This window comes from Anser brachyrhynchus, assembly GCF_964034855.1.
Source record: "Anser brachyrhynchus genome assembly, chromosome: 16".
Taxonomy (NCBI): domain Eukaryota; kingdom Metazoa; phylum Chordata; class Aves; order Anseriformes; family Anatidae; genus Anser; species Anser brachyrhynchus.
The window spans coordinates 15,882,891-15,907,294 of record NC_137734.1 but is presented as its reverse complement, the minus strand read 5'-3'; the positions used below and the strand labels follow the sequence as shown (position 1 = coordinate 15,907,294).

General features: G+C 50.0%; 1 protein-coding gene across 2 annotated transcripts; it reads left to right on the top strand.

Moving 5' to 3' along the window:
- The first annotated feature begins 64 nt into the window (after positions 1–64).
- On the top strand, positions 65–22,777 carry GGT7 (gamma-glutamyltransferase 7). 2 transcript variants are annotated; one of them, XM_080558475.1, is made up of 16 exons: positions 171–300; positions 4,120–4,224; positions 4,339–4,565; positions 5,390–5,541; positions 6,331–6,445; positions 6,992–7,059; positions 7,700–7,773; positions 8,184–8,377; positions 10,710–10,797; positions 11,497–11,624; positions 13,050–13,138; positions 13,857–14,009; positions 14,760–14,877; positions 17,041–17,178; positions 17,898–17,997; positions 19,662–22,777. In XM_080558475.1, the coding sequence occupies exons 3-16, from the start codon at positions 4,398–4,400 to the stop codon at positions 19,823–19,825; spliced, it is 1,749 nt and encodes a 582-aa protein (XP_080414601.1). In that variant the 5' UTR covers positions 171–300; positions 4,120–4,224; positions 4,339–4,397; the 3' UTR covers positions 19,826–22,777. The 2 variants fall into 2 exon arrangements, with proteins under 2 accessions (XP_080414600.1, XP_080414601.1); XM_080558474.1 differs by lacking the exon at positions 4,120–4,224 and having other exon boundaries at positions 65–300.
- The last annotated feature ends 1,627 nt before the right edge of the window (positions 22,778–24,404 follow it).

The following is a 24,404-nucleotide window of genomic DNA, read 5'->3' as shown; positions in this document are numbered from 1 at the left end:
GGGGGGGGGCGCTGCCGAGCGGCCGCTGCGGGGAGCCTGGCGGGGCCCGGCCCCTTCCGGCGGCGCGGGCGGCGGAGCCGGGCGGGATGGCGGCGCCGGGGGGCGCGGCGGGGCCGGCGGCCGAGGCGGAGGCGGAGGCGGCGGGGGGCCGGCAGCGCGCCCTGGGCGCCTACTCGCCCGTGGACTACATGAGCATCACCAGCTTCCCCCGCCTGCCCGAGGAGGAGGCGGGCGGCGCGGCCGAGGGCGGCCTCCGCGCCCGGAAGGAGGAGGACGCGTTCCTGGGCGAGCAGGACACGGGTGAGGGGCGGCGGCCCGGCCCCGCATGCTCCCGGCCCCGCGGCGCTCCCTGCCCCTCCCCGGGCCCCGGCGCCCCCCGCGCCGTGCGGGCGAGCCGGGGCCGCCAGGTCAACCCGTCCCCCGCCCGGTCCCTCGCGGCCTCCCCGGGGTTGCTGCCGGGAGGGGACGGGGCCCCACGCTGCTGCCGGCTCCCCGTGTTCCTCGCCGGCGGAACCGTGGCAGCGAGCTCCGGGCAGCACGGCCCGCGCCGAGCCACGGCTACCCCGCTGCCGTGGGGGCTGCCGCACGTTGTCACCTCGCTGCCCGGGCAGAGCGTATCGGCATGGGGGATCTCATCAAATCACAGCTCTGTGTCATTCATTTTACAGTTCGCTTCCACATTTCAGCCTTTCCCACTGCAAACATCTGATGTTGGTCATCCTGTCTGCCTCGGCCACGTGCTCCAGGGGGGCTGAGTAGTACCTTCTTGGCCTTGATGCTGTACACAGTAAGCAGGAGCTTGCTGGGCTCCCACATCCTTATTTTTCCCAGTCCTTGCAGAGCCCCTCATTTGTCTTGCTGGGACATGCCTAGAATAGCAGGCACTGGAACTGACCTGGAAGTTGGTATTAGCAGCAGATACAAGGACTTTGGCAAAGAGCTAGCACTCCTTCCTGCCAGATGCATGATTTTAATAAAGCCAGGTGTACCTTTTATCCTTGAGAAAACCTTTTGCCTGTTTTTATTTTATTGCTTTCTTGTAAATAGTCCAGAGTAATTTTTTCTTCTCTATGTCATGTTTCCACAAGCAGCATAGACCTTCGCTGCATAAGATTACCCGATACTCCACCACAAGCCCTAAGCTCTTCTCTGTGTAGCACCACTGGCTGCAGTTCACTGCCACTGGTTTCATTAGTCCCAGGGCCTGCTCCTGCTCTGACCCATTTGCTGAGGGAGCAGGATTTGGGGTCTGAGGAGCGACAACTGCTCACAAGTTGCTCCGCAGCCAAGTGCATGCAGCTCCTGGACTGCTCGATAACCTGCAGGTGGATGTCGGCGCCACTTGCACCGTGTCCTAGGCCTCATCTCACTGTGACCACCAAGTCGTTTTTATTGTCTGTTCTCATCCCATCCCTCCCAGTACTCCCCTGTGACTGGACCCTGCAAGGTGAAGTTGCCGTGGGCAGTATGGCAGGAGTAGCACGAGATCTCTTGTTTTGCATGTGGGGCATGAGCAGAGGTTTTTGTGGTTTGGGCTATGCAGGGGTCCTGCCAGGTGCGAGTCTCCACTCTGGGCATTTGCTGTCCCCAGGTGCCACCTTGGAAGAACTGCATTTCCTGTGCTGCCATGTGGAGTCTTGCACTCATCTGACATCGTGTATGTGTTGCAAAAGCCATTCATGCTTCTTCATGCCACATCATCTGCCAAACCCATAGGGGACGTAATCCAGACCTTTGGTTTCTGCCACACAGACGGTCTCACTAACAGGGGTGTCCCCTGTTGTGCTCTTGGTCATGGGGAGAACCACCCCAAAGGACTGCAGAGTGCCATGCTGCAGTGCCCACTGGGGCGTGCAAACAGCTCTGGCCTCTGCTGTCCCCACCGCAGCATGTCCTGAGCCAAAGTGGTCCTGTGTCCCCACAGTGCCGGTTCCCACAAGAAAACAGGCCTCCTCCACAGCTCCACTGGAAGCCAAGTAGGGTTTGATGGCTTCTCTTGCAAGGGAGAAGGGGGAACAGTGGTGCTGGGACAGGCAGCTGCACGTTGGCCGCGCAGGATGCTTCTTGCCCTCTGTGCTCCAGACCAGCCCCCTCCTTCCAAATCATGGCCACGCTGTCCACATGTATGGTGGTTTTACCTTGGTAGGCAGCTGAACTCCACCACAACCATTCTCTCACCCCCTCAGAAGAGGAGGGGAAGAAGAAAAGGAAAGAAACAACTCATGGGTTGAGATAAGGATAATTGAATTAAAGGAAAAATAATTATTAAGGGAAAATTATTATTAATTAAATAATTTAACTAAAGGGAAAAGGGAAAGGGGAAAAGGGAAAAAAAAAAAAAGGCCATGTGGAAGTGCAGAGGAAAGAAATTCCTCTCTACTTCCCACAAACGAGCAATGGTTGACCACGTCCTTGCAGCAGGGCCATTGTTTGGGAGGACACGTTTTCACAACAGGAGCCCACCCCTCCCCTCTTCTTCCTTTTTCCACCTTTTATCGCTGAGTGTGACCCCATATGGCATGGAATATCCCTTTGGTTGGTTTAGGCCAGCTGCCCTGGTGACGTTCCTTCCTCACCTTGCCCACCCCCAGCCCGCTGGCTCTGGGGGTTAGCGGGAGTCCTGATGCGGTGCCAGCACTGCTCAGCAGCAGACACAACGCTGGGGTGATACCAGGGCTGTTCCAGCTACAAGTGCAGAGCACAGCGCTGTGTGGGCTGCTGCAGGGGAAGTTAGCTCCGTCCCAGCCAGACCCAGTACACCACGCAGCACCCGTGGCCACACAGAGTGAGCTGCCCAAGGCCCTGTGGGATGCCTGTGGCTGTGCATGACACTCCTTGCCAGGGCATCTCTGCCACCCCCACCAGGGACGCCCCAGCCCTTTGCCCTCAGCTGGGTCCCCCTGCCCACACGCTGCAGCTCCACATGCTCAGACCAGACGTGCCAGTTCTGTGGCCTTCCCAGCCCTGCTCCTGGGTCCCTGCGGTGTGAAGGGGATTCATCTCACTCCAAGGGGATTCCCTGGCTGTGGGGACTTACTCCTGGTCACAGCGCTACTGAAGTTAGAGCTGCCACCCCGCTGCGTGATCCCAGGGACCTGCCTGGGGCTGAGCATGGCCCTGGGGCACTGTCACAGAAGGACAGGGTGGCAGCCCCCAGGGAGGTGCTGCTGACAGAGGAGGCAGAGGTGCAGCAGGGCTGTGGGGTTTTTTGCTTGCTTGTCACCAAATCCAGAAATGTCTCCAGAATAGAACAGCCCCAGGACGGGCACACGACCCTGCCACCACCACCGCCGCCCCTCGGATGTCTGCTGAGCGAGCGATGAGCTGGCCTGTAGGGACCCCTCAGCCTTCACCTCCCCAGCCAAAGTTCCAGGTTTGTGCCCCAAACTCCTGCCAGGCCCCAGCAGCTCATGGTCCCCCAGGCCAGGCCAGCCCCACTGCGGACTGGTGGGGAGCAGTCCTGAGCACCTTGCCCTTGCTGCTGGGTGCTCCTCTTCCTGCCCTGCTTGTCTTTGGGGAGCCCCAGGACCTCCTGGCTGCCCTTAGCCGATCGGGGCTGTGTGGTGCCCATCAGGGATGGGCCCATCCGTGCTGTCTGGGTGTGCTCAACAGGCCTCCTCCCCACCTCAAAGGCAGTAGCTGATCTGGGCAGAGAGTCAGGGCATGTTTTGGACCTTTTGGTCACCCTGAGACTTGCTTGCTGCCTGGCTAAATCTCTTTCCCATTGCATTCACCACCTCGGGGCTGGGCATTCAGCACACAGGTGGATCTCACAGGGGACCTCGTCAGCCAGAGGAAGGAATTCAAGCAGAGCATGTCCAGCAGCCAGGCCTGGAGGACCCGCTGAGGTCCAATTTGCAGGTTTGCTCTTCTCTGCCCCCACTTCGTCATGCTTCAGTGGATGTTTCCTGTGCCTGGGCCTCTGTTTTGCTCAGATGCTCAAGCATAGCTCCAAATAAGGCTGCTGCTGTTTCAAATCTGAATTTCCTCTTCTTCAGTCCTGATGCATTTCTGAGACCTGTTTGCAAGTCAGCCATCCAAATGGGTCCATCCCTGGAAGCTGATGAACAGACTAAAATGGAGAAAAATTCTGTTTTTTTTTTTTCTCTTAATCTCCAGGGAAGTCATCTTGGAATAGGTAGAGCTAAAGGAAGGAAACAATAAAACAGCCCAGAGCAGCATCTGAGCCAGAAAGTCTATTGAGAGCTAGTATCAATAGGGAAGGTAATAGCCTTGCTGGACGCAGCTCCATGTAATGTTAGTGCTGGGTAAACACTGCAACAGGAGCCCTGTGTTGCTCAATACCTAACCCTTGTTTTCTCCCTGCTGCTCACAAAGACCCAGACTCCTTCCTGAAGTCTGCGCGTCTCCAGCGCCTGCCCTCGTCCTCCTCGGAGATGGGCAGCCAGGACGTGTCCCCTCTGCGGGAGACCAGCAAGGACCCGTTCTCCGGAGACTGCAGCTGCCGGCAGGACGGGCTGACCGTCATCATCACTGCCTGCCTCACCTTCGCCACAGGGGTCACAGTGGCCTTGATCATGCAGATCTATTTTGGGGACCCTCAGGTAAGATGAAACTGGCTTTGCAGCATGCTGTGGGCTTTGGCTCTGAAAACAGGAGAGGTTCCCTCATCTCCCTCCTTGCCAGTGGTTTAGCCCTGGTAGGTGTCAGTGAGACCCTAGGTGCTGAGTCCCTCTCTCAGCAATTCTTTCCTAAATTAATAGAATCCTAGAATACCCCGAGTTGTCTGAAAGCTTTTTCGTGTTGCTTTTTTTAGGAGCTGGGGGCGATTGGTGGTGTCAGACTGAGGTCTGAGCTCCTGCACCGTGCTGGGGCAGCTGTGCCCGGCAGGTCTGGGGGTGATGTGGGGGCAGCAGGCAGCCCCACTGGTGTGTCTCCAGCCATAGTCAGAGCCAGATGTCAATGCTTTTCAAGAGCTGCTCTTAGAACAGCAGGACGTAATGTCTGTGCATCTCCACTTGCAGAGTTTTAGGGATCCATATGTCAGGGCCCATCTCTGGAAGGATCTGTGCAGGGGAATTGCTGAAATCACAGCTGACCCCTCTGCAAAACCCTCCCATGGAGCAGTGCTCCTCTGCAGAGCAAAGGCAGCGTGGTCGTGGGGTCATGCCATCCTCAGGAAAAATACACTGCAGAACTTTTTCAACCGTAGCCTCAGGGGCATCCAATCATCATGGTCATCTTCTCCACCTCGTGCCCAGCAGGGCAGACCTGGCTGCAAATCCAGAATGGGAGCTTTGCATTTTTTTGATTATTTGCTTTCTTACCGGAATTCAAAATGCGGCTTTTGGGAGTGGAGCAGCTTGGCCCTGTGGCTACCTGGCCGAAGCGGGTTGAGAGCCTGGTACAACCGTCTCCTCTCTGGCAGATCTTCCAGCATGGTGCCGTGGTGACGGACGCTGCCCACTGCACAGCCCTGGGCATCAAGGTGCTCAACAAGCAGGGCTCCTCGGTGGATGCAGCCATCGCCTCAGCCCTCTGCGCGGGAATAGTGAACCCCCACACGTCGGGCATCGGCGGGTAGGTGGTGACCACTGCCATCTGCGGGTGGGCTCAAGCATGTTGGTTCCCCATGTGTGCTCCTGTCCTGCCAAGCTACAGCCTGCAGGACTGGGACTCTGGCATCAGGCAGTGGACGTGTCCACGTCTGCACAGGGACATTGACCTTCCCCCAGGCTGCAGCCACTGAAAGGGCCCAACGTGGCAGCAAGGGACAGAGCACCCTGTGAGGGAAATTCTGTGCCTACGGTAGCAGCTGCCAGGACAGTCCCAGCCGCAGGCTTGAGAGAGTTGAAAAGTGACAGTGGGTGACTGAGCCCCTGTGCGGGATGCCAGCAGCTCACAGCACCCAGGGTCAGTCCCAGCACCTGCAGAGATCGAGCACTTCCCTCTGTAAACTCTGCTTTTAGCAGGAGCCCAAGGCCTGATTCCAGCCGGCCCCGACTCCCCTCCTGCTCCTGGTACATCCCTGGGCTGGTAACCCCATGGGCCCAGTGCACTTGGCTTCACGGGAGGTCCCGGGAACATTGCATAAAACCACCCGATAGCTCCTCCAAGCTGGGCAGGAGGTTGCTTCGTTGTAAGCAAAGCACCTGCTTTGTTGCAAAACAGCTAGTATTAGAAAGAAAATCCCACACAGTCCCAGCCCAGCAGTGGAACAGAGCCAGTGGCTCTCTGGCCAGGCTGTCAGGGACTGACCCAGCCTTGCTGCAGGCTCAGTCAGCTCAAACCCACGCTTTGTGCTGGCTTTATGGCAGCGGCTGCAGCCGGGACAGACGGTGCCGTGCCATGACCCCGCTTTTGCCACAGGGGTGGGGTGATGCTGGTCCACGACATCCGGAAGAACCGGAGCCAGGTGATCGACTTCCGTGAGGTGGCTCCCCTGGGCATCCCGCTGGAAGGGGACCTGCAGAAGGACACCAAGGTGAGGAGCCCTCCCTCAGGGCCAGAGCTGGCTGCTGTTCCCAGCTGTGCTCTCCCAACAGCTCCTGGGCCCAGTGGGAGATGCCCAGGGAAGTGGCTGGAGACCTCTTCCACCATGAGACGTCCATGCCCTGCAGCCATGGGGAGCCTGGGGAAACACTCCTTCATCATCCCTGGAATGCCTGGAGTGTGTAGGGCTTGAGGAGCAAGGAGGTCCGTTGGGGTGAGGGCGGGGAATAAGGCATCTCCCTCCAGCAGGGGGGAGCTGGGAGAACAGAAGTTCCAGGAGGGAGCAAGGTCCTGTGTCATTCTGCTGGGTTATTTCTCCTGACCAAGTTGGGCTGACACTGGGATTGAAGTTTCCTCTTTCCTTCCAAGGACTTATTCCCTAATTTAGTGTCTTGCTACAGACCCCTTCCCCTCTCCTAAAGACCATGCAAACACCTTCCATGTGAGCATGAATTGCAGCTCCTTGACTTGCAGCTGGGGACCATGTCCTCACAGGAAGGAGACTCTACTCTTCTTTTTCGTCCTTCCTTTTCTACAGCCGGGTCTGCTGGTGGGGGTGCCAGGCATGATACAAGGCATGCACCAGGCTCACCAGTTGCATGGGAGGTAAGCCCTCTGCCCTGCACAGGCTGTGCCCCATGGTCCCCGGGGAGCTGGGAGTATGCAGCCCCTCACCATCAGACTGTGCCCTCAGCCACCAGTCAAAAACATTAGTAAGCGGGTAGTTGTAGGCTTGTGTTGAAAAGTACCTTCATGTTTTGGTGCTTTATTTAACAAAAGAAATAAATCAGCTTGGTCAGATTTTCTGCAAAGTGAAATTCTGGCAAATGTTTTCTAAAAAGACAGTTAATGTTATCTTAGAAATATGTGCAGAATATTTTCATGCATTTTCATACATTTTTCAGCTCTCTCTTTAGCTAGACACTGAGAAATGTGGTTGTCCTTGTTGCCCTACTGGGACAGAAAAAGGGAGAGTCTGAATAACTGCTCAGGAATGTGAGCTTTTGCTCCAGAGATGCCCATTTCCCCATCCTTGCATTGTCATTTCCTCTGGGGCACAACATGGATCACTGTGATGATCCTGCTGAAAAGAAACAACAAAGCTCAGTGCTCATTTTGGCCACAACTGGCCCTGCAGCCCGGTGTGCTGAGAGCCCCCATATGCAGAGGCCAGCCTCTGCCTGCTCCCCCGGCTGTGCCACGCAACTCCAAGGCACGCGGCTCCTCCTCTGCTCTCCTTTGGCAGGCTCCCCTGGTCAAAGCTGCTGGGCCTCGTGGCTGCTGTCGCCCAGGACGGGTTTAATGTCACACATGACTTGGGTGAGCACATGCTGGGGAGTCAAGGTGGCTGCTCAGCGCAGAGGAAGCCACCACAAGGTTGCCAGGCTGTTGGCAGGGCTTGAGAGGGAGTAGGTGGTGTGCATGGGGAATCAGAGCTCTTTGGAACTGGAAATGGGTGGTGGGAGGTGAGCAAGTCAAAGCAGGGGTCTACAAGAGGGGAGTGTGGTGACAGCTAACCTGGAGCCCTTCCCCAGGGTTGGTGGGGAGGTGGTGGGGTTTCTTTGGGTTTCCTTCCTAGCTGCAGTGGGGATACAATCCACCCCCCTGCGGTCTGGCTCGCTGGTTTGGAAATGGCAAGAGGCAGCAGCAAGTCCCCAGGTCCCCTGCATGTCCATGCATCCTGGGGTTTCTGGATGTCCTTTCCCTGCCCCTCCCCTTCTCACCCACAGCCAAAGCTCTGACTGAACTGAAGGACCTGAACTACTCTGACAAATTCCGGGAGATCTTCCTGCCAGACGGCCAGCCTTTGCTGCCTGGCATGTTTGTGAGGCGCCTGGACCTTGCAGCCATCTTGGAGCTGGTGGGAACAGAAGGGGCATCAGCCTTCTACAGCGGCAACTTGACCCAGGAGATCATCTCTGAGGTGAGACACATCTGTCCTTGTCTCTGCTGAAGGCCACGGCACAGTACAGCCTGGGATGGGAATGCCACCTGCTGCATCACCTCTTTAAGCTGGGACAACACCTGGAGATAAGCTGTAGCCAGCTGTCAGCACAGCAGTGGGGACAAATGCACGCAGCTTCCTTTTACTCTCCTGTCCTTGTCCCTGCAGCGGTGTAAGTGACACACAGATCGTTTCTACAGTCTACAGAAAAGAAACCCGTGCCTTCCTCTATAACCAGGGCAGACTGTTTTTTTTGAAGGCAAAAAAAAACCTCTCCCCACCCCAGCTGTGTTAAGGCAGTGTTCGTGACAGCTCCTCACTCCTTATTGGAGAGGTGCACCACTGGTGAGAAGAAAATTGTTGTCGTTAATGGGACTGTGTGAGTTACAGGCTCTGGGAGGATGATTTGAAAACAAAACTGTGAGCTTTGTGGGTGGAGGATCAGACAGTCTTGGTTCCACTTAGGTTTGCCCAAGTTTAACTCCTGTTGCTGGAGGTGCTCTAGAAAAGAAGGCAACAACAAGGAATTATTCCAGTAAAACAAACAAACAAACAAAAAAACTACTGTGGCCAGAGGGGGAGTGGTGATGAATATTTATGAGCATACTAAAACAATTTTTATGTAAGTTATACTGGAAATCTACTTTATACCTGTGTAGCTGCAGTCAGAGTGGTTAGTGGGACCATTTTCCCCTGCCATCATGGTTCGGGTGATGCTCCTTCAACACGTTGTCAGTAATCTGGGCTGGGCTTATTCAGCTCAAGCCTTAGACATGTGAGCTCTGTGTTAGGAAGCCTTTTCCTATGGTTCACATGGACCATAGCAGAGGTGGAGAACAATGAACAGAAGTCCCAAGCTTGTGGTGCATCTCCATAGCCTGACCCTGCTTTATCACTCCGCTCCCCTGATCTGAGGGCTGCTGCAGGGAAACGCAAGCTCTCCATGGAGGAGCAAGGCCCAGGGTTGCAACACAAAGGACCTTAGCAGGCTCTGGATCAAGTGTGCTAGTCCAGCTTCAGTTGCAGAGCGAAGTGCTGGCTTCCCACATCAGCTTCACAATGTTTATTGTTTCAGCAAAGGAAGGGGTGGTAAAACTCCGAAACACCCTGCCCTTTGTTTCTGTCATGAGCTGGGAAGGCACTGGTGCAGAAAAGTGCTATCCAGGGAATTTGAGATGGTGTCTGCAGTGTGTGGCTGAATGGGTTTTCTGTCCTTTCTGCGCCCTCTGACTCCACCTGCCCCATGCCCTGCTGCTTCGCCCCAGCTCTCCTTTGGCCGAGCTCCAGGAGCTCCTGGCACAGGCAGCTGCCTGCTGATCTCAGCCGCTGAGAGCAACATGGCTGGCTCTCTAGGATCGCCTTAGGAAGGGAACAGGCACTCCACAGAGGAGCTACAATTTCTTTTGCAGTTTTGGGGTGGTTTGACATGCTGACCCCTCTAGATACGCACTACTTTAGCTTTCCTGCTTCAGTGATTCCACCACTTCTGCTGGAGAAGTTTTCCTGCCAAGTTAGGTGTTTCTGGGTGGAAATCCAGAGGACTCACCCTAGCAGAACCTCTTAACAGCCTGCATGGCTTCTCTTGGGAGAAAGACAAGAGGTGGCCCATGAGCACAGTACCACCTGTATAGTGACTGTGTTACTTGTGTCAGGGGATTTTAAGGCCAACAGAGTGATGGTCCATTTCCATCACGATTCAACCATAGAGGACCTGCAGTGGAGGGAATTACCCACCTTTACTGCATACATGAGAATGACCAAAACCAGTTATGTTCTATCTCTGGGAAAGTATTACAGAAAGACCAAGGGTACATCAACATTTCTATCACCTGAAATAATTAAAAATAGGGTGGGAATTGAGGGCTAAAGGTTTCTTGTGATAGGCATCTGCTGCACCCAGGGTCCTTCCTGGAAGTAGTCAAATGCTTCATAACCTTTAACATACACATCCTTGCCACCTGGGGCGGGGGGGGGGGGTGGGCAGGAGAAGGCTGCAAAGCAGTGCAAGTCCCCATCCTCATGGGTAGGCAGAACTTCTTCAGCACAGGTAGAGTGAGCTCAGCGGGTGAGCTTTTGGAGGTGAGCTGCAGAGCTTCCAGAGGTAGTGAATGGTGAGCCAAGCCACCAAGGCCATGAAAACACAGATTTTTCAAGGGATCCTGAAAAAACTAGCACCTGGATTGCACTGGAAGTGCTCAGGAATCTCACTGGTATTTAACAACATGGTGATTGCTCACACAGGCCAGCATGAGGAATGCAGAAAGCCTTGCCCCAGCTTTCTCAGCACGCGCTGCCTTGTTCTCCCACTCAGGTGCACAACTACGGCGGAGTCTTGGTGGAGGAAGACTTCAGCAATTACAGCGTTATAGTGGAGAATCCTGTCCACACGGTATATCGAGGTAAACGCTGCTGCCTGACCCACTGCAGTTAAAAGTTTGCTTCATCTGGCAGGAGGTGACAGTGTCTGTAACAGCATCTGCAGAAAAGCCCACCTGGGAGATTCCTTCTGTTGCCTACTGAGCCTGATGCATCTGAGGAGGTTCAGGAGGTTTCTAGCACTTTCAAATGGGCCTGTTTTTTTCCTTGGTAGTGACCCATTGTGTTTTGATAGAGTTTTACTATGTAAAGATGCAACATGGTCACACATTGATACAATATCTAGATGTAGCTGGACCACACACTACTGTCTACATCTGAAGATGACTCCCAAAGTTGATCTACAAAGGAGAAAAGCTTGTTTTATGCAAAAAGTTTTTAAAATGTCATACTCTTATAGAAATCCCTGTATTCACTCTCCTTACAGCTGTAACATTGCAAACCCATTTCATCTCCACTCAGCCATCCTGAAGTCCAGAAACCACTCAGCCAACCAACAAGAATTGAATTTCAGATGTAAAGAAACATCCCTCTCTGGACTTCCTTTATGCATCTTAAAGAAACAGAAAGACACAACAGGAATATTTTAGGAAACACTTTTTAATTATCTCCCCAAATCTGAAAAGGCTTCGCCGTCCCCAAGAACACTACCTTATGGGAAAGAATTATCACTGAACAGTGTCTAAAAATGGAACTTCATTTCTCTCTTCTTCCCTTCACAGGTCATCTTGTTTTGACTCCTCCACCTCCACATGCAGGTCCTGCACTGATCACAGCACTGAACATCCTTGAGGGCTTTAACGTCTCAAGTCGAGCATCCAGGGGGAATATCTTGCACTGGATGGCAGAGGTAAGAGGAGGTTCAACATCTGTCTGAATTTGTTAGGCTGCTGGAGAATAATTCATTTATTCCTTGGTTGTACAAAAATGTTTGTAGGTAATTCCCAGAGGAGAATGAGCAAATAGACTGCTAAAGTGTAAATCTGAGCTGTGCTGCTGCCTCAGGTAGTTGCAGATCCTGGAACCTCCTGCTCAGTTGAGCTCTTTCTACCTAAAGCAGACCTTTTACAGAAGACCAGACTATGGCTTTTGCCCACTTCTTATATGTGATTGTCTCTGCAGAATGACCCCAGAGCAACTGAGGGCATCCCACCAATTTCTTCCACATATTATGCTACAGAGGCTTTTGTAGGAGACAGGACAGTGGGTGCAGGGAAGTTTTGCCTTAGCAAAAATACAGCAACTGGAGGTGTTACATGCAGCTAGAACTGTGAAGAGGCAGAGAAGGTCGACTCTGCAAAATTACTTTTGAGCACTCTTTAGGGAGCTTTAAATGAATCTGCTTGTTCTGCACTTGCACTGGGCCAAGAGTTTCACCCACTAGTTATCATGTTGCAGGTGAGGAGTAGCAACGTCCAGATAAAGGGCAGTCACTTCAGAACATGTGTAACCTTGATTACTCAGGATTGCAAGGCTCATCACATGGCTACGATTCAGTGCTAGATCAACACCAAATCGTCCAGCCTTGGGACAGCCATGACCAAGATGTCTTTAACCTGTGCCCTTGGGTTGGACATGTGCTCTGGATGTTTCAAGGGAGATCTTCCGTGGCCACCAAGCTGCTTGTACACCCCCCCTATGCTGTGGTGGCCAGGAGGCTCATAGAAACACCACCTTGCCCAGAAGTTAATCATGTTCTGAACTGTACATCAGAAGATAAATTACAGCATTTCAGGAAAGGCTGTTTGTGAATGGTGCATATTAAAATGGAAAGGAACTGTCTCGAAACTTTAATTAAAATGGCATGACCTGAAAACTGAAAGTCTAGTGCCATCCCAGAGGCAATGGCAAGCCCAGGACCCACTGTCCCACTGGGATTCAGTGTGATCTCTGCTGTTGTGGAGGCCACTCAGGAATAGAAATAGAAAGAAAGTGGCATCCTGGTAACCCCATCTGCCAGCTGGCAATACAGCTGAACCACCGAGCTGGGTTAAGCCAACTGGACAACCTCACCTGGGAGGTGGAACATATACAAACACCGCCTGATACAGTCGGCTTCCTCAGCATACAGTTTGCCATGAAAATCTGATGCCCCTTGGTCCCCATACCCATGTGGCAGCCCTTTTCACTGAAGTGGACATTCGAGTTCATAGGGTTTAGCCAACATGCTGGAAGAGCAGGTACCTCCTCTTTGGGGTATCAAAGATGGTATTTCCTGGTCCACCTAAATGATGCTATGTCTTTCTTTCTTTCTTTCTTTGTGTGTTCAACTTAGACCTTAAAAGTAGCCCTGAGTCAAGCTAGCAACTTGGGAGACCCATCTGATGATGTGTCTGTCACTCATGCTGCAGAAGGCATGCTGAGGTAGGTCGGAGGCTGATGGGCACATTGATAGTTGCAAGATGTCTGATCTGGATATCATTCGGGGATTTGCTCTTTTCAATGCACAGGGAGACCTGAGGTTTTTCTGCCTCTGTTTTACTGAGGAAAGGTCAGTCCTTGTGTGTCCAGCCTAGGGCTCACTTTCCCACCAGGATCACAGCTGGTACCACAGGTCTCTGGAGATGAACCATCAAATGTCCTCACACAGAGGTTTCCTGGAGACAGTTTGATCTTGAGGGTTCCTCCCACTTTCTGAGCCCTCTAACTATTCCTTCTCAGGAGGTCAGACAAACTGTCTCTGCAGCACATCCAATGATGCAGGAGAGGCCAGCCTCAGGACTTCAGCCCAGCCTCCTACCTCAGAGCCAGGTTTAGCCATGGTTGGTGGCCAGTGCTGGATCTGTCTCACCCTCCTCTGCACTCAGAGGACCAGCACTCTGCCAGTGGTGACACCTCATGACTATCAGTGGGTGAGTTCGTGCCCACAGATAGAGCCTGGGAGGTTCATGGTGTTCCCTCGTTTTGTGGGCTGAGCCATCTCATTTCCTTCCATCAGATGAACCAGAGGAGCTCCCTGTCCTTAGGACCAGCCTCCTTAGAGAAGCACAGCCCTTAGCTATGTAGATATACCCCCACCAAGAGATGTTAAACATTCTAAGCTCATTGCCTTCTTATCCCTTTCACTCCCTCATTGCTGAAGTAAATCAGAAGCTAACTCCTTGCGCCAGCTGATTAACGACTCCCAGTCCTTCTCGTCTGATTTCCGCCTGCCGCACTTCTCTGTGGAGAGCGGACCTGCTGCCAGCCAGGTTCTTGTCATGGGGCCTGATGACTTCATTGTTGTGGCTGTAAGGTAAAGGAGTTGCTTCTCTCCGCAATATGCTCAGAGGGTGGGAGTGGCGAGAATAAAGCAGGTTCAGCAGGACAGGATGGAGCCATACCTGAAGCTCTTTCACAGGGGGTGGGAGGCTTCCCCCCCAAAACAAACCTAGCCTAGAGCTGCAGCTTCCAGCCTGTTGGGTCAGCCCATGGTCTGCCCATCAGAGAGCCTCAAAAGGTAGTGAGAGAGATTGTGCTTTTCTAGACAAGATTTGTGGTCACAAAAGAAATTTTGAATTGATCCTTAAAGTAAAAACAGCATTCCCAAGCCCCCCAGCCCTCATGGGGCTGCTCTGTCCCAGTTAGTCCTGCAACAAGAAGAATGGGGAAGATGGGATGGAGATATGTGGGCTGTGAAGGCTTTGAGGTACTGCTCTGCCCTGTGCAACCCTACTAACTCTGCCCATAGCCCTTGTGTTCCTGGTTTGGCCTGAGTCTGCTCCCTAGAGAGGTGATGAATTCAGCAGCATGGAGACAGACTCATCATCTAGAGGAGAATCCTTCAGTACAAGGAGGGTCTGGCCCACCATCACCCATGTGGTCACTGTGCCTGCTCCTAAATACGTGGAGACTCCTGCTGTGCACATCTTACCGGCTGTAAAAAAAACGTAGAACATTCTCTGTCAAGCCAAGATGGTAGAAAAAAATGGAGGACTGAAAGCCTCAAGGTGTACAATGAATCACTGAGAGGAATATTATGAGATTTCTTCTTGTTTCTTTTCAGTTCTTTGAATCGTCCCTTTGGTAGTGGAATAATAACACCTTCTGGAATCCTCCTGAACAGCCAGATGTTGGACTTCTCCTGGCAAAACAAAACAATGAACCACTCCATTCCCAGGCTGGTAATGAACAACATGACAATTTTTTTTGAGTTGTCTGCACAATTTTTATTATTTTTTTTTCTCATCTCCACAATGGTGAGGCTATTTGGTGCCTTATTAATAACTTAGGAGCTTTCTATAGACAGTTCTCTCTATCTTTTTATTATACAAGCCGCTGAAACAGAGTAAGCAGAAGGCTTTGTGTGTATCAGTTATCACTATAATGCAATGTTATCAAACAGCATAGTGCAGCTGCATGTCTCAGACACCTATTTTTGTGCCTGAAGACTGGAGGATAGCCAATGTCGCTCTGGTCTCCAAAAAGGGCAAGAAGGAGGATCTGGGAAACTACAGGCCAGTCAGTCTCACCTCTGTCCCTGGAAAGGGAACAGCTTGTTCTGGAGGCCATCTTCAAGCAATTGGAGGAGAAGAAGGTTATGAGGAGTAGTCAGCATGGATTCACCAAGGGGAAATCCTGCTCGACCAACCTCATTGCCTTCTATGACGGCATCACCAGCTGGGTAGATGGGGGGAGAGCAGTGAATGTCATCTACCTTGACTTCATCAAGGCTTTTGATACTGTCTCCCACGATATCCTGCTAGCAAAGCTGAGAAAGTGTGGGATAGAGGAGTGGACAGTAAGGAGTGGGTTGAGAACCGGCTGACTGGCCGAGCTCAGAGGGTGGTGATCGGTGGCGCAGAGTCCGGCTGGAGACCTGTGACTAGTGGTGTTCCCCAGGGGTCGGTGCTGAGTCCAGACTTGTTCAACATCTTCATCGACAACCTTGATGAGGGAATAGCGTCTGCCCTCAGCAAGTACGCCGATGACACAAAGCTGGGAGGAGTGGCCGATACTCCAGAAGGCTGTGCTGCCGTTCAGCGAGACCTGGACAGGCTGGAGAGCTGGGCAGGAAGAAACCAAATGAGGTTTAACAAGAGCAAGTGTAGAGCCCTGCACCTGGGAAGGAACAACCACATGTATCGGTACAGGCTGGGGGATGACCTGCTGGAGAGGAGCTCTGCGGAGAAGGACCTGGGGGTCCTGGTGGGCGACAGGTTGGCCGTGAGCCAGCAGTGTGCCCTGGTGGCCAAGAGGGTTAATGGGATCCTGGCGTGCATTAAAAGGAGCATGGCCAGCAGGTCAAGGGAGGTGATCCTCCCCCTCTACTCTGCCCTGGTCAGGCCTCACCTGGAGTGCTGTGTCCAGTTCTGGGCTCCCCGCTACAAAAAAGACGGGGATCTCCTGGAAAGAGTCCAGCGGAGGGCCACAAAGATGATACGGGGCCTGGAGCATCTTCCCTATGAGGAAAGGCTGAGAGACCTGGGTCTGTTTAGGCTGGAGAAGAGAAGACTGAGGGGGGATCTTATCGATGTGTATAAATACCTGAGGTGTGGGAGACAGAGGGATTTGGCCAACCTCTTTTCAGTGGTCTGTGAGGACAGGACAAGGGGTAATGGCCACAAGATAGAGCACAGGAAGTTCCGCACCAACATGCGAAAGAACTTCTTCACAGTGAGGGTGACAGAGCACTGGGACAGGCTGCCCAGGGAGGTTGTGGAGTCTCCTTCTCTGGGGATATTCAAGGCCCATCTGGATGCCTACCTGGGCAGCCTGCTCTAGGGAACCTGCTTTGGCAGGGTGGGGTTGGAGTTGATGATCTCCCTAGGTCCCTTCCAACCCCTAAAATTCTGTGATTCTGTGATTTTTCCTGAAGCCCAAATGCACTTTAGAGCAACTGTCCTTTGGGAACTTGAATTAAGAATTCTTTTCATGAACTCCTGCTCTTCAGGTTTAACAGTAATAGACAGAAGAAGAAAAATCTTCAGTTCTTGGAAACAAAAAATTACAGACCAGTACTGTTATCTTTCAGTGCTGCCTTGTTGATTCTTCTTTCTGTGTATTGCAAAACTGTCCCACTTTGCTGAGTTGATACTTTAGGAGTGGGTGAATGGCTCTGTATGTCCTCTGTAAAACTTCTTTGAGAGCCATGGCAAGAAATGGGCTGGATCCTGTTAACATCGGAGGGCATTGTCATAGTAGCGACAATGGCAGCCTTATCAAACTAGAGAGGTGTATTTGCTGGCTCAGACAGAAAGAGTAAGAAGTTAACTTGCACAACTTGAACACCAGCAAAGCCTTTGTCTGCTTGCTGAAATTTTTTGGTGTGTCTTCCTCATCTGCAGCAAAATCTCATTCAGCCTCGGAAACGGCCCCTGTCTTTCTTGTTGCCCACCATCGTGAGACCATCTGAGGGGATGTGCGGGACATACCTGTGTCTGGGAGCTAACAACGGGGACAAAGCCTTGAGCGGCATCGTTCAGGTCAGTGCTGTGTCAGGGTGGCCTCTCCCTCAAGCAGCTGCTGGGCTCAACGCCAAAGGAGGGTCTCCTCCTGCAGTGCACATTTTCCATCCTAATGTCCTAGTCTGTGTAGCTCTGGTAGCTCTTTACCCTATGAAAAGCTCTTTTTAGTGCACTCCAGACTAAATTCCTCCCTGCTCAGCACTCACTACAATTTGGGGAGCTCCTCGTAATTTATTATTTGTAATTGGGTGAAGTACTTGCCAGTAGCATGACTGTATGCGCAACAGCACTGGATTATTAAAAAGAAAGTTGGCTCCCATTTTCCTTACCTCTTGAAAAGCATAATTCAGGGCAAAATTAAAGCCAAACATTGTTTCCGATTGTGTTGTTAGGAGAAGTAACATACTGATCTTCTGGCTGTAACAAATAGATTTTTAGAGATTGTCAAGTTCCAGACATATAACTCTCCTAATTTAGCAGTAACTATGTGACAAAATGCCCATGCAATCCTGAAGAGGTACCATTTTTCTATCAACGATACACGGGCTGCATTTCAAGGTTCTCTTTGTGTGTGTGAAAACCTGCATTAGTTCATGCAGTTTGGCAAGCAGTTCAAATTCTTCTTTGACTGCTGCAACTGCAGATGTTGGAGCCACCTATTAGGGAGATGCTCAAGAAGTTCACTTCTCCTACTCTCATTACTTTTTTACTATTGAGGATCTTTCATTCTCTCACAGGTTTTGGTAAATGTTTTAGCACTTAACAAGAATCTGAGTGAAAGTTTGTCACTTGGTCGACTTCACCCACAGCTTCAGTCCAACACCTTGCAGGTTGACAGTGAGTATGAATGCTGGGTGTGGTACGGTCTAGAGGTCTGGCATGTTCAGGAGAGTAGCACCATTTCCATAGCACACTGCTGTGGAAGTGCAACAGCCCAGTGCACAGCTCCCCATGTTGCAGGATCCCTGTTGGGCGCAGCAGGTTTGGGGTCAGACAAAATTAGTAACCTAGCTTCATCAAAATTTGGAGCCCTTGCTGAGCCATGCTGTTGTCTTGGGAACAGTCCCTGGCCCCTCCAACACCACCTGTTCCAACTCTTTTGGATGCTTCTCACCAACCCTCCCTCTGTCCCAACCCACCTCCGAGCAGCAGCCTTGTCCTTTCTTGAAAACCTTTTGTGTGATCTGATATTACATCACTGCATATATCCAGATAAGCATGATTGTAACCACATCTTCACCCAGACAGGTTATGAAAGCTAGCAGATCTTCACACACTTTATTACCACTGCCATAAATGCTTTTCTGTCACTTTCCAGTCTGTCTCTCTAACTCCAGCAGCTGGGAAGAAGACAAGGCTTAGAACAAGGCTTTTAGGCTGACAGTACTGGAAATCCAGCATCAACGCTGACACGCTGGAGACTGTACTGCCAGCTCTAGTCCTTGTTATTGCAAGTCTTGGTCTATTTGGTGTTTTTCATAAAGCCCCATATCTTAGCACAGAGAGCCATAAATGATTTTTTGTTCTTATTTCACACAAAATAGCCAAATTTTCTAGGCCTTCTCATTTCAGAGGAAAATCTAATAATGCCTGTCAGGTGTGACCCACAGGCTTGAAAACTAGAAAGTAATTAAAACAAATCCAAAACTTCAAAAGGCCCTAATTTGTAGGTTTGGACATTTGGAATCAACAAGGTATATGTATGGGATTTTTGTGTGCCTGTTGGACTTCTCCAGCTGCATCCCCTGTTTTGTATCCTCAGGCACTTCTATTCATATGAAAATTGCAAAACACCAACTAAACAAAATAAAAGCAGAAGAGCGAACAGCCTAAGTTAGGCTGGAAGATTAAGAATTACATAAAGGGGAGGTTGGAAAGCTTATCACATTCTAATTTACAAAGTTGGTCATTTGGCAACTTGGTTTACTGTGATTTGTTTTGAGTTGCTTTGTATCTTACTTTGATTAATGCCATTAATATTATTTTAAATTGAGCTCTTCAGAGCAGGGACTGCCCTTAGTTCTGTATACATAATAATTAGGATCATAGAATCATAGAACGGTTTGGGTTGGAAGGGACCTAAAAGACCATCCAGTTCCAACTCCCCTGCCATGGGCACGGACATCTCCCTCTAGATCAGGTTGCTCAGTGCCTTGTCCAACCTAGTCTTGAACACCTCCAGGGATGGGGCATCCACAACTTCCCTGAGCACTCTGTGCCAACAACGTATTTTTCCCCTTTTTCAACGAAGAGGGTCTTCCATGTGTTTGACTGATCTTCAGGATCTTCTCATTTCCTCCCCTGCGCAGAACACTGTCCAAACTCTGAGCAGCCTTTGGTGCTGAGAGCATGCTCAGGGCGGTGAATGCTGGTCCTCCTCGGCCACTCAGCTCACACTGTCTGGGACACCTGAAAGCACCACAGGCTGTTTTGTAGACAGAGCTTTGTATCAAAGGCAATGGTGGTTTCACTTACAAACCCCTCTTTTAAAATCCCTACAGGTGAATTTCCTGAAGAAGATATTGAATGTCTTGTAGCCAGGGGCCATGAAGTGGATAAAGTCAAGGTGATCTCCCTAGTTCATGGGGCCAGGAGAACCAACAGTTTCATCATTGGCCTGAAGGATCCCAGGAGCGTGGATGCTGCCGGAGCCACAATATTATAGCACCTCCCAAACAACATACTCACTGAACAAGGCTTTAGAGAGATCAACCCAAGTGATGTGCATGTTCTGAAATGGCTGCCTCCTTCTCTCCAGAGTGACACCACTGCATACACACACATATATCTACACTGCTGAGTAAACTTTCTGCATTCCCTACCCAGGATGACACAGGGGGGATTAGTGGTGCCAACATACATCTCTCTGTTTTTTTCTTTCTTTAAAAAAATATTTGAAATGTAAGCAGTCCGGTCGTTGTTATAGGAATGAAGGGAGGACACTTTTCTTTTGGCAGCATCTTATCATTAATTTCAGTCTTTTCAGAAGCCCGATTCTAACCAACATCTTAATTTTAATGAGCAGGAACATTAGCAAAGAAAACAATGACAGGAAAAAACAGCTGCTGATAATACTGTAAACTTCATCTCCGTTTCTTTCCCAAGTTCATTCTTTGCCTGTTGTGTAAGTCAATAATTAATGCAGCCTAATGTAGTGTTTGTAGGTGCCTGTATCTGGAATATCAGGGAGTCCTTTAATGTTCTGTATGGGCCAGCTGATTTTTACTAGCATGCAGCCTCCTATGTTAGTTCCTTTTCTTACATCACTGCATACCTTGAATTTTTTGAGTAAATATTTTGAATCAAGTAGCTGTGCATACTCACTGGAAGACCAGTTTTGAACCAGTCTGCCTCTTTATTGGCGTAGACCAGCAATTCACTGCTTTTGTTCCCAGAACAGCTGCCCCACCACACGTTTTGTAAACGGAGCAATGGTTTTCAACTTTTTACGACTTGTGGACCCCCCAGTAGTTTTCTTACATTAGTCCAGCCTCCTCCGTAGTGAATTTATGCTTAGTGGTAATGGGCTTACTTTGCTTAGATACTTTCTGGAGATATCTTTGAAATACTACACATACTTATAAAAATTCACAGACCACGGACTGAAAACCACATGGAAACAGATTAGGTGGATTCAAGGCTTTCCTTACACTGCCTTATCTCAGTCTGCTTTGAAAGCCTGAGTTGTATAATCCCTACAGAGAAGCTTGGGATTTTCTGCTTGCTAAATTCAGGCCTGTAGTTCAGCTCAGGTGGCTGTTAGAAAAGCTGAAGAGAATGACAGAAAAGGTACAATACAAAGCAAAAACTACTGAGATATTTTTCTGTACACAGCATGAAATACAGAATATAAGAATACTTCTGCATTTCTTGACTTAAAAAAATGAAAAAAGCACCACATCTGTTCACTGCACCGTTTCATTCAATCTATGTTTGTACATTTCCTCCCATTATTTTATTTTATTTTATTTTATTTTATTTTATTTTATTTTATTTTATTTTATTTTATTTTATTTTATTTTATTGTTTGTTTGTTTTTACGAGAAAGTTAGATAGAGCCACCTGGCACTAAAAAAATCTGGAATTTGATCGTTTTCTGAAGTCTAAATTGTGATGATTTCCTTCATGGTGCAAACATGTCTATGGCCATTGTACTTATTATACATGTATGTCTGTTTGTTGTTGCCTTGGTCTGTCATTTGACGCACGTTAGCCCAACCGTCTTTCTGAGGGAGCCTCTCAGACCCCAACTTGTTTGTAATGCACCTCCCTCACACAAGCTGCCATTTAGCACAGGGCTTGTGTGGGTTGCTTTGAGGTGGTCAGGAAGCTACCATAGATAATTGGACTAATCGTTCCTGACACCAACCAGCTGAGCATCTCAAAGCATCTTACGCTAATTCTTGCACATTGTGCTGAGGAGGGAGAGAGAAGTTTTTATGCTCCTCTGACATGCAGCCACCCCTGAGGCAGCTACTTAGCAGATGGGAACATCTACAGTATTTTCTGTTACTTAGCGTTAGTGGCCTCAGACAAGAGACAGGGCAATTACGGTGTTATCTGTGGGAAGTTGTACACTGTGTCACCAAACCGCCCGTATGGCAAGAACAGGCTTTCCTCAGGAGGAGGACCTCGAATCTGTTTATTTTTCTGTCACAGGCGCTAGAACTCATCACTGCACAAAGTTGGAGCATTCACAAAACATTACATGTCATGCAGCAGACCTCCTCGGGTTTAACAGGAAGGGGAGGATGCATTTTTGTGTGTTGAATCATACTGGTGGAAATTTGGGACTTTCTGGTAGAGGACAGCAGTGATGTGTCCCTCAGACATGGAGGTTTACTGGGCACCACTGCAAAATAAATAGTCAGGTAACTGCTGCTACAGTACTTTGCATGAAATATTACAGAATGCTTTGAAAGATAACATTCCTATTTATTCATTCAATTCTTTTCCCTAATTCACTTTTGATGCTGGAAACTGTATACATTTGTAAGATAAAGACTCTGGTCTTGACTCAAAAGGGCACTTAAAAGCCCCAAGGTACAATTTCAGAGCAATTAATTGGAATCTTAAAATAAAGCATGTTCTTAAGTGCTCTGTTGGATCATGGCCTATGTTGCAAAAAAGAGAAAATTTAAAATAACTGGAAGATGGGTCTTAGTCCCCTAAGTAATGGCTAAGAGAAATAAAGATATTTTGAATTATTTCCCATTTTCTCTGTTTAAAATGGCGTCAGTGTAGCACAGACGTATTCAGTACTGAAACCTTTCATCAGGTAATTGGCCCAGTGTCTCTGTTACTTTGAGTCAACCTGTTGTGAGGAGATCTGATCAAATTAATTTGTGGCACCACGAAGTTCTTGATGCTTCCTTTTGTACAGGTAAGATAGACATTGTGAAATAAAGGGCCATATCTGGAGATGTGGGTGTACGGTATCTGCATTGATTTCAACCCAACTATTGCAGACATCTAACAACTCTGAAGCAGAATTTGTCCTGAAACTTTTACATCAGTGTCTGAGGAGCTCAGAACACAAAATACAGGATGAATGAGAAAAACAATAAATAAAATAAAATATTTAAAAAGAACAAAATAAAAATAAAAAAAAAACAGATGTCAAATGTAACTATTATGGTCTCGAAAGCAATCCACTTGTTTCGGTTCACATTCTTGTTGCTCTCCATCAACATGCCGATTTTTACATTGGGATAAGCTGATAACAGGATCTGACACTAAGTGTTGGCTCAGTCAGTGGTTTCTCACAAAGGTTCAATGCCATTAATGAGTGCAGTTAATAAGCAGTGCTTTGCTAGCTCTAGATACCTCTGTTGACCTGTGTGTGTCAGGCCCAGAACACTGCATACAAAAGCCTAAAGGAGGGACAAGGCCAAGGTTGACATCCAGGGGGAATAAGGATGCTCTGGCCTCTCTGCCGTGCCATTCTGTTCCCATCGTTTTCCTGTTCGGTGCGCGGACATGGGGACAGGCTGGAGCATGTACTGCTCCCACCAGCCTGGGCTGGGTGAAACGCTGCTGAGCTCACTGGGGTTGTTAGAGCCACGCTGCTGGTGGTGCCTGGGATGAGGAAAGGCTGGAGGCCCCTGCTGCCACTCAGCATGGGTGTGGGAGCAGCTCCCCGGGTGTCTCTGCACAGTTGCCCATGCCCTGCCACCGCTCCCTGCCAGCCTTGCTCCTGCTCCCCACACCACTTCATGCCTCAGGCCTGGGGGCCACAAGAGGCCCACAAAGGCAGAAGACCCAGGTCCCATGTCTGCCCTGTGATCTTGCCCTGCCCTGTGCAGCGCTGCCAGCATCTTGTCAGAGGGTCTCCCAGCTGAGGTGGTAAGTTTCTTCTCATGAACGTTCATCTCTTTCATGAACGACAAAACTGTATTTATCATGCATCAAAGATGCCGCAGATTTTGAAGTTTTAGGACGAATCAGGTGGAGTGGGAAGAGCTCCTGCAGCACACAGGTGTTTTCATAACAGCCTGGGAAAGATCTTTCCTACTTCTGTGATGGACTTCTGCATGTTGGCCAGAGAAAGGAGAGCTCTGGCACGTAGACAGAGCTCCCAGAGAGGCAAGGTACCACATGGAAATGAAACAGGCTGGTGCAGAGGGCAGAAGGGATTCCACAGCTGTAGCTCTCAAGCACCAAACCACGCTGCCCATGAAGGGCCCTCCAGTGACCTGAACATTTTTAGATGCAGATTGTCTTCTGGAGCTGAGCCTGTCACAAAGTCCTGTGTGACCACAGCTACTTGACACTCATGGTTCTTCCTGCTGGCTACAGGATGCCTGTCCACCACAACTGTCCCCCAGCACCTCCACGAAGGCAGGGAGATGCTAACACCAGGGCATCCCCAGCCTAGCTCTCGGGTTTGCAGCCAGCTGCCCACCTCTCTTTTTCTCACCACGCTCACTCACAGATTAACAAAATCCTAGACAGCTACCGTCCGGGATCAAAAGTGATTACAATCACAACACAATAGGTCTTCTCCCTTCTCTCTCTATAAGTGAGTGCTATACCAGTATTAGAGGAGAAATCATTCTGTTCAAGTCAGTATGAGCCACGAGTCTACCTTCTTTTTCCTTACAGTATCTGTCCTTCTAAAATACTGTCATATAAAAATGCATGTAAGTATAACTGTAATCTTGATTATCCTGATATCAAATGCATTTCTCTGTTCTGTTTGTGGACAAGGACAAAGCTCAAATGCAGCTGTCTTTATGTGCTGT

What these genes read in the sequence shown, in the direction of transcription:
- GGT7 (XM_080558474.1), top strand. Translation starts at nt 87, where the DNA reads ATGGCGGCGCCGGGGGGCGCGGCGGGGCCGGCGGCCGAGGCGGAGGCG. An exon ending in TCTTGCACTGGATGGCAGAG is followed by an intron (nt 11,625 to 13,049) that starts GTAAGAGGAGGT and finishes TGTTCAACTTAG; the next exon opens with ACCTTAAAAGTAGCCCTGAG. An exon ending in TTCATTGTTGTGGCTGTAAG is followed by an intron (nt 14,010 to 14,759) that starts GTAAAGGAGTTG and finishes GTTTCTTTTCAG; the next exon opens with TTCTTTGAATCGTCCCTTTG.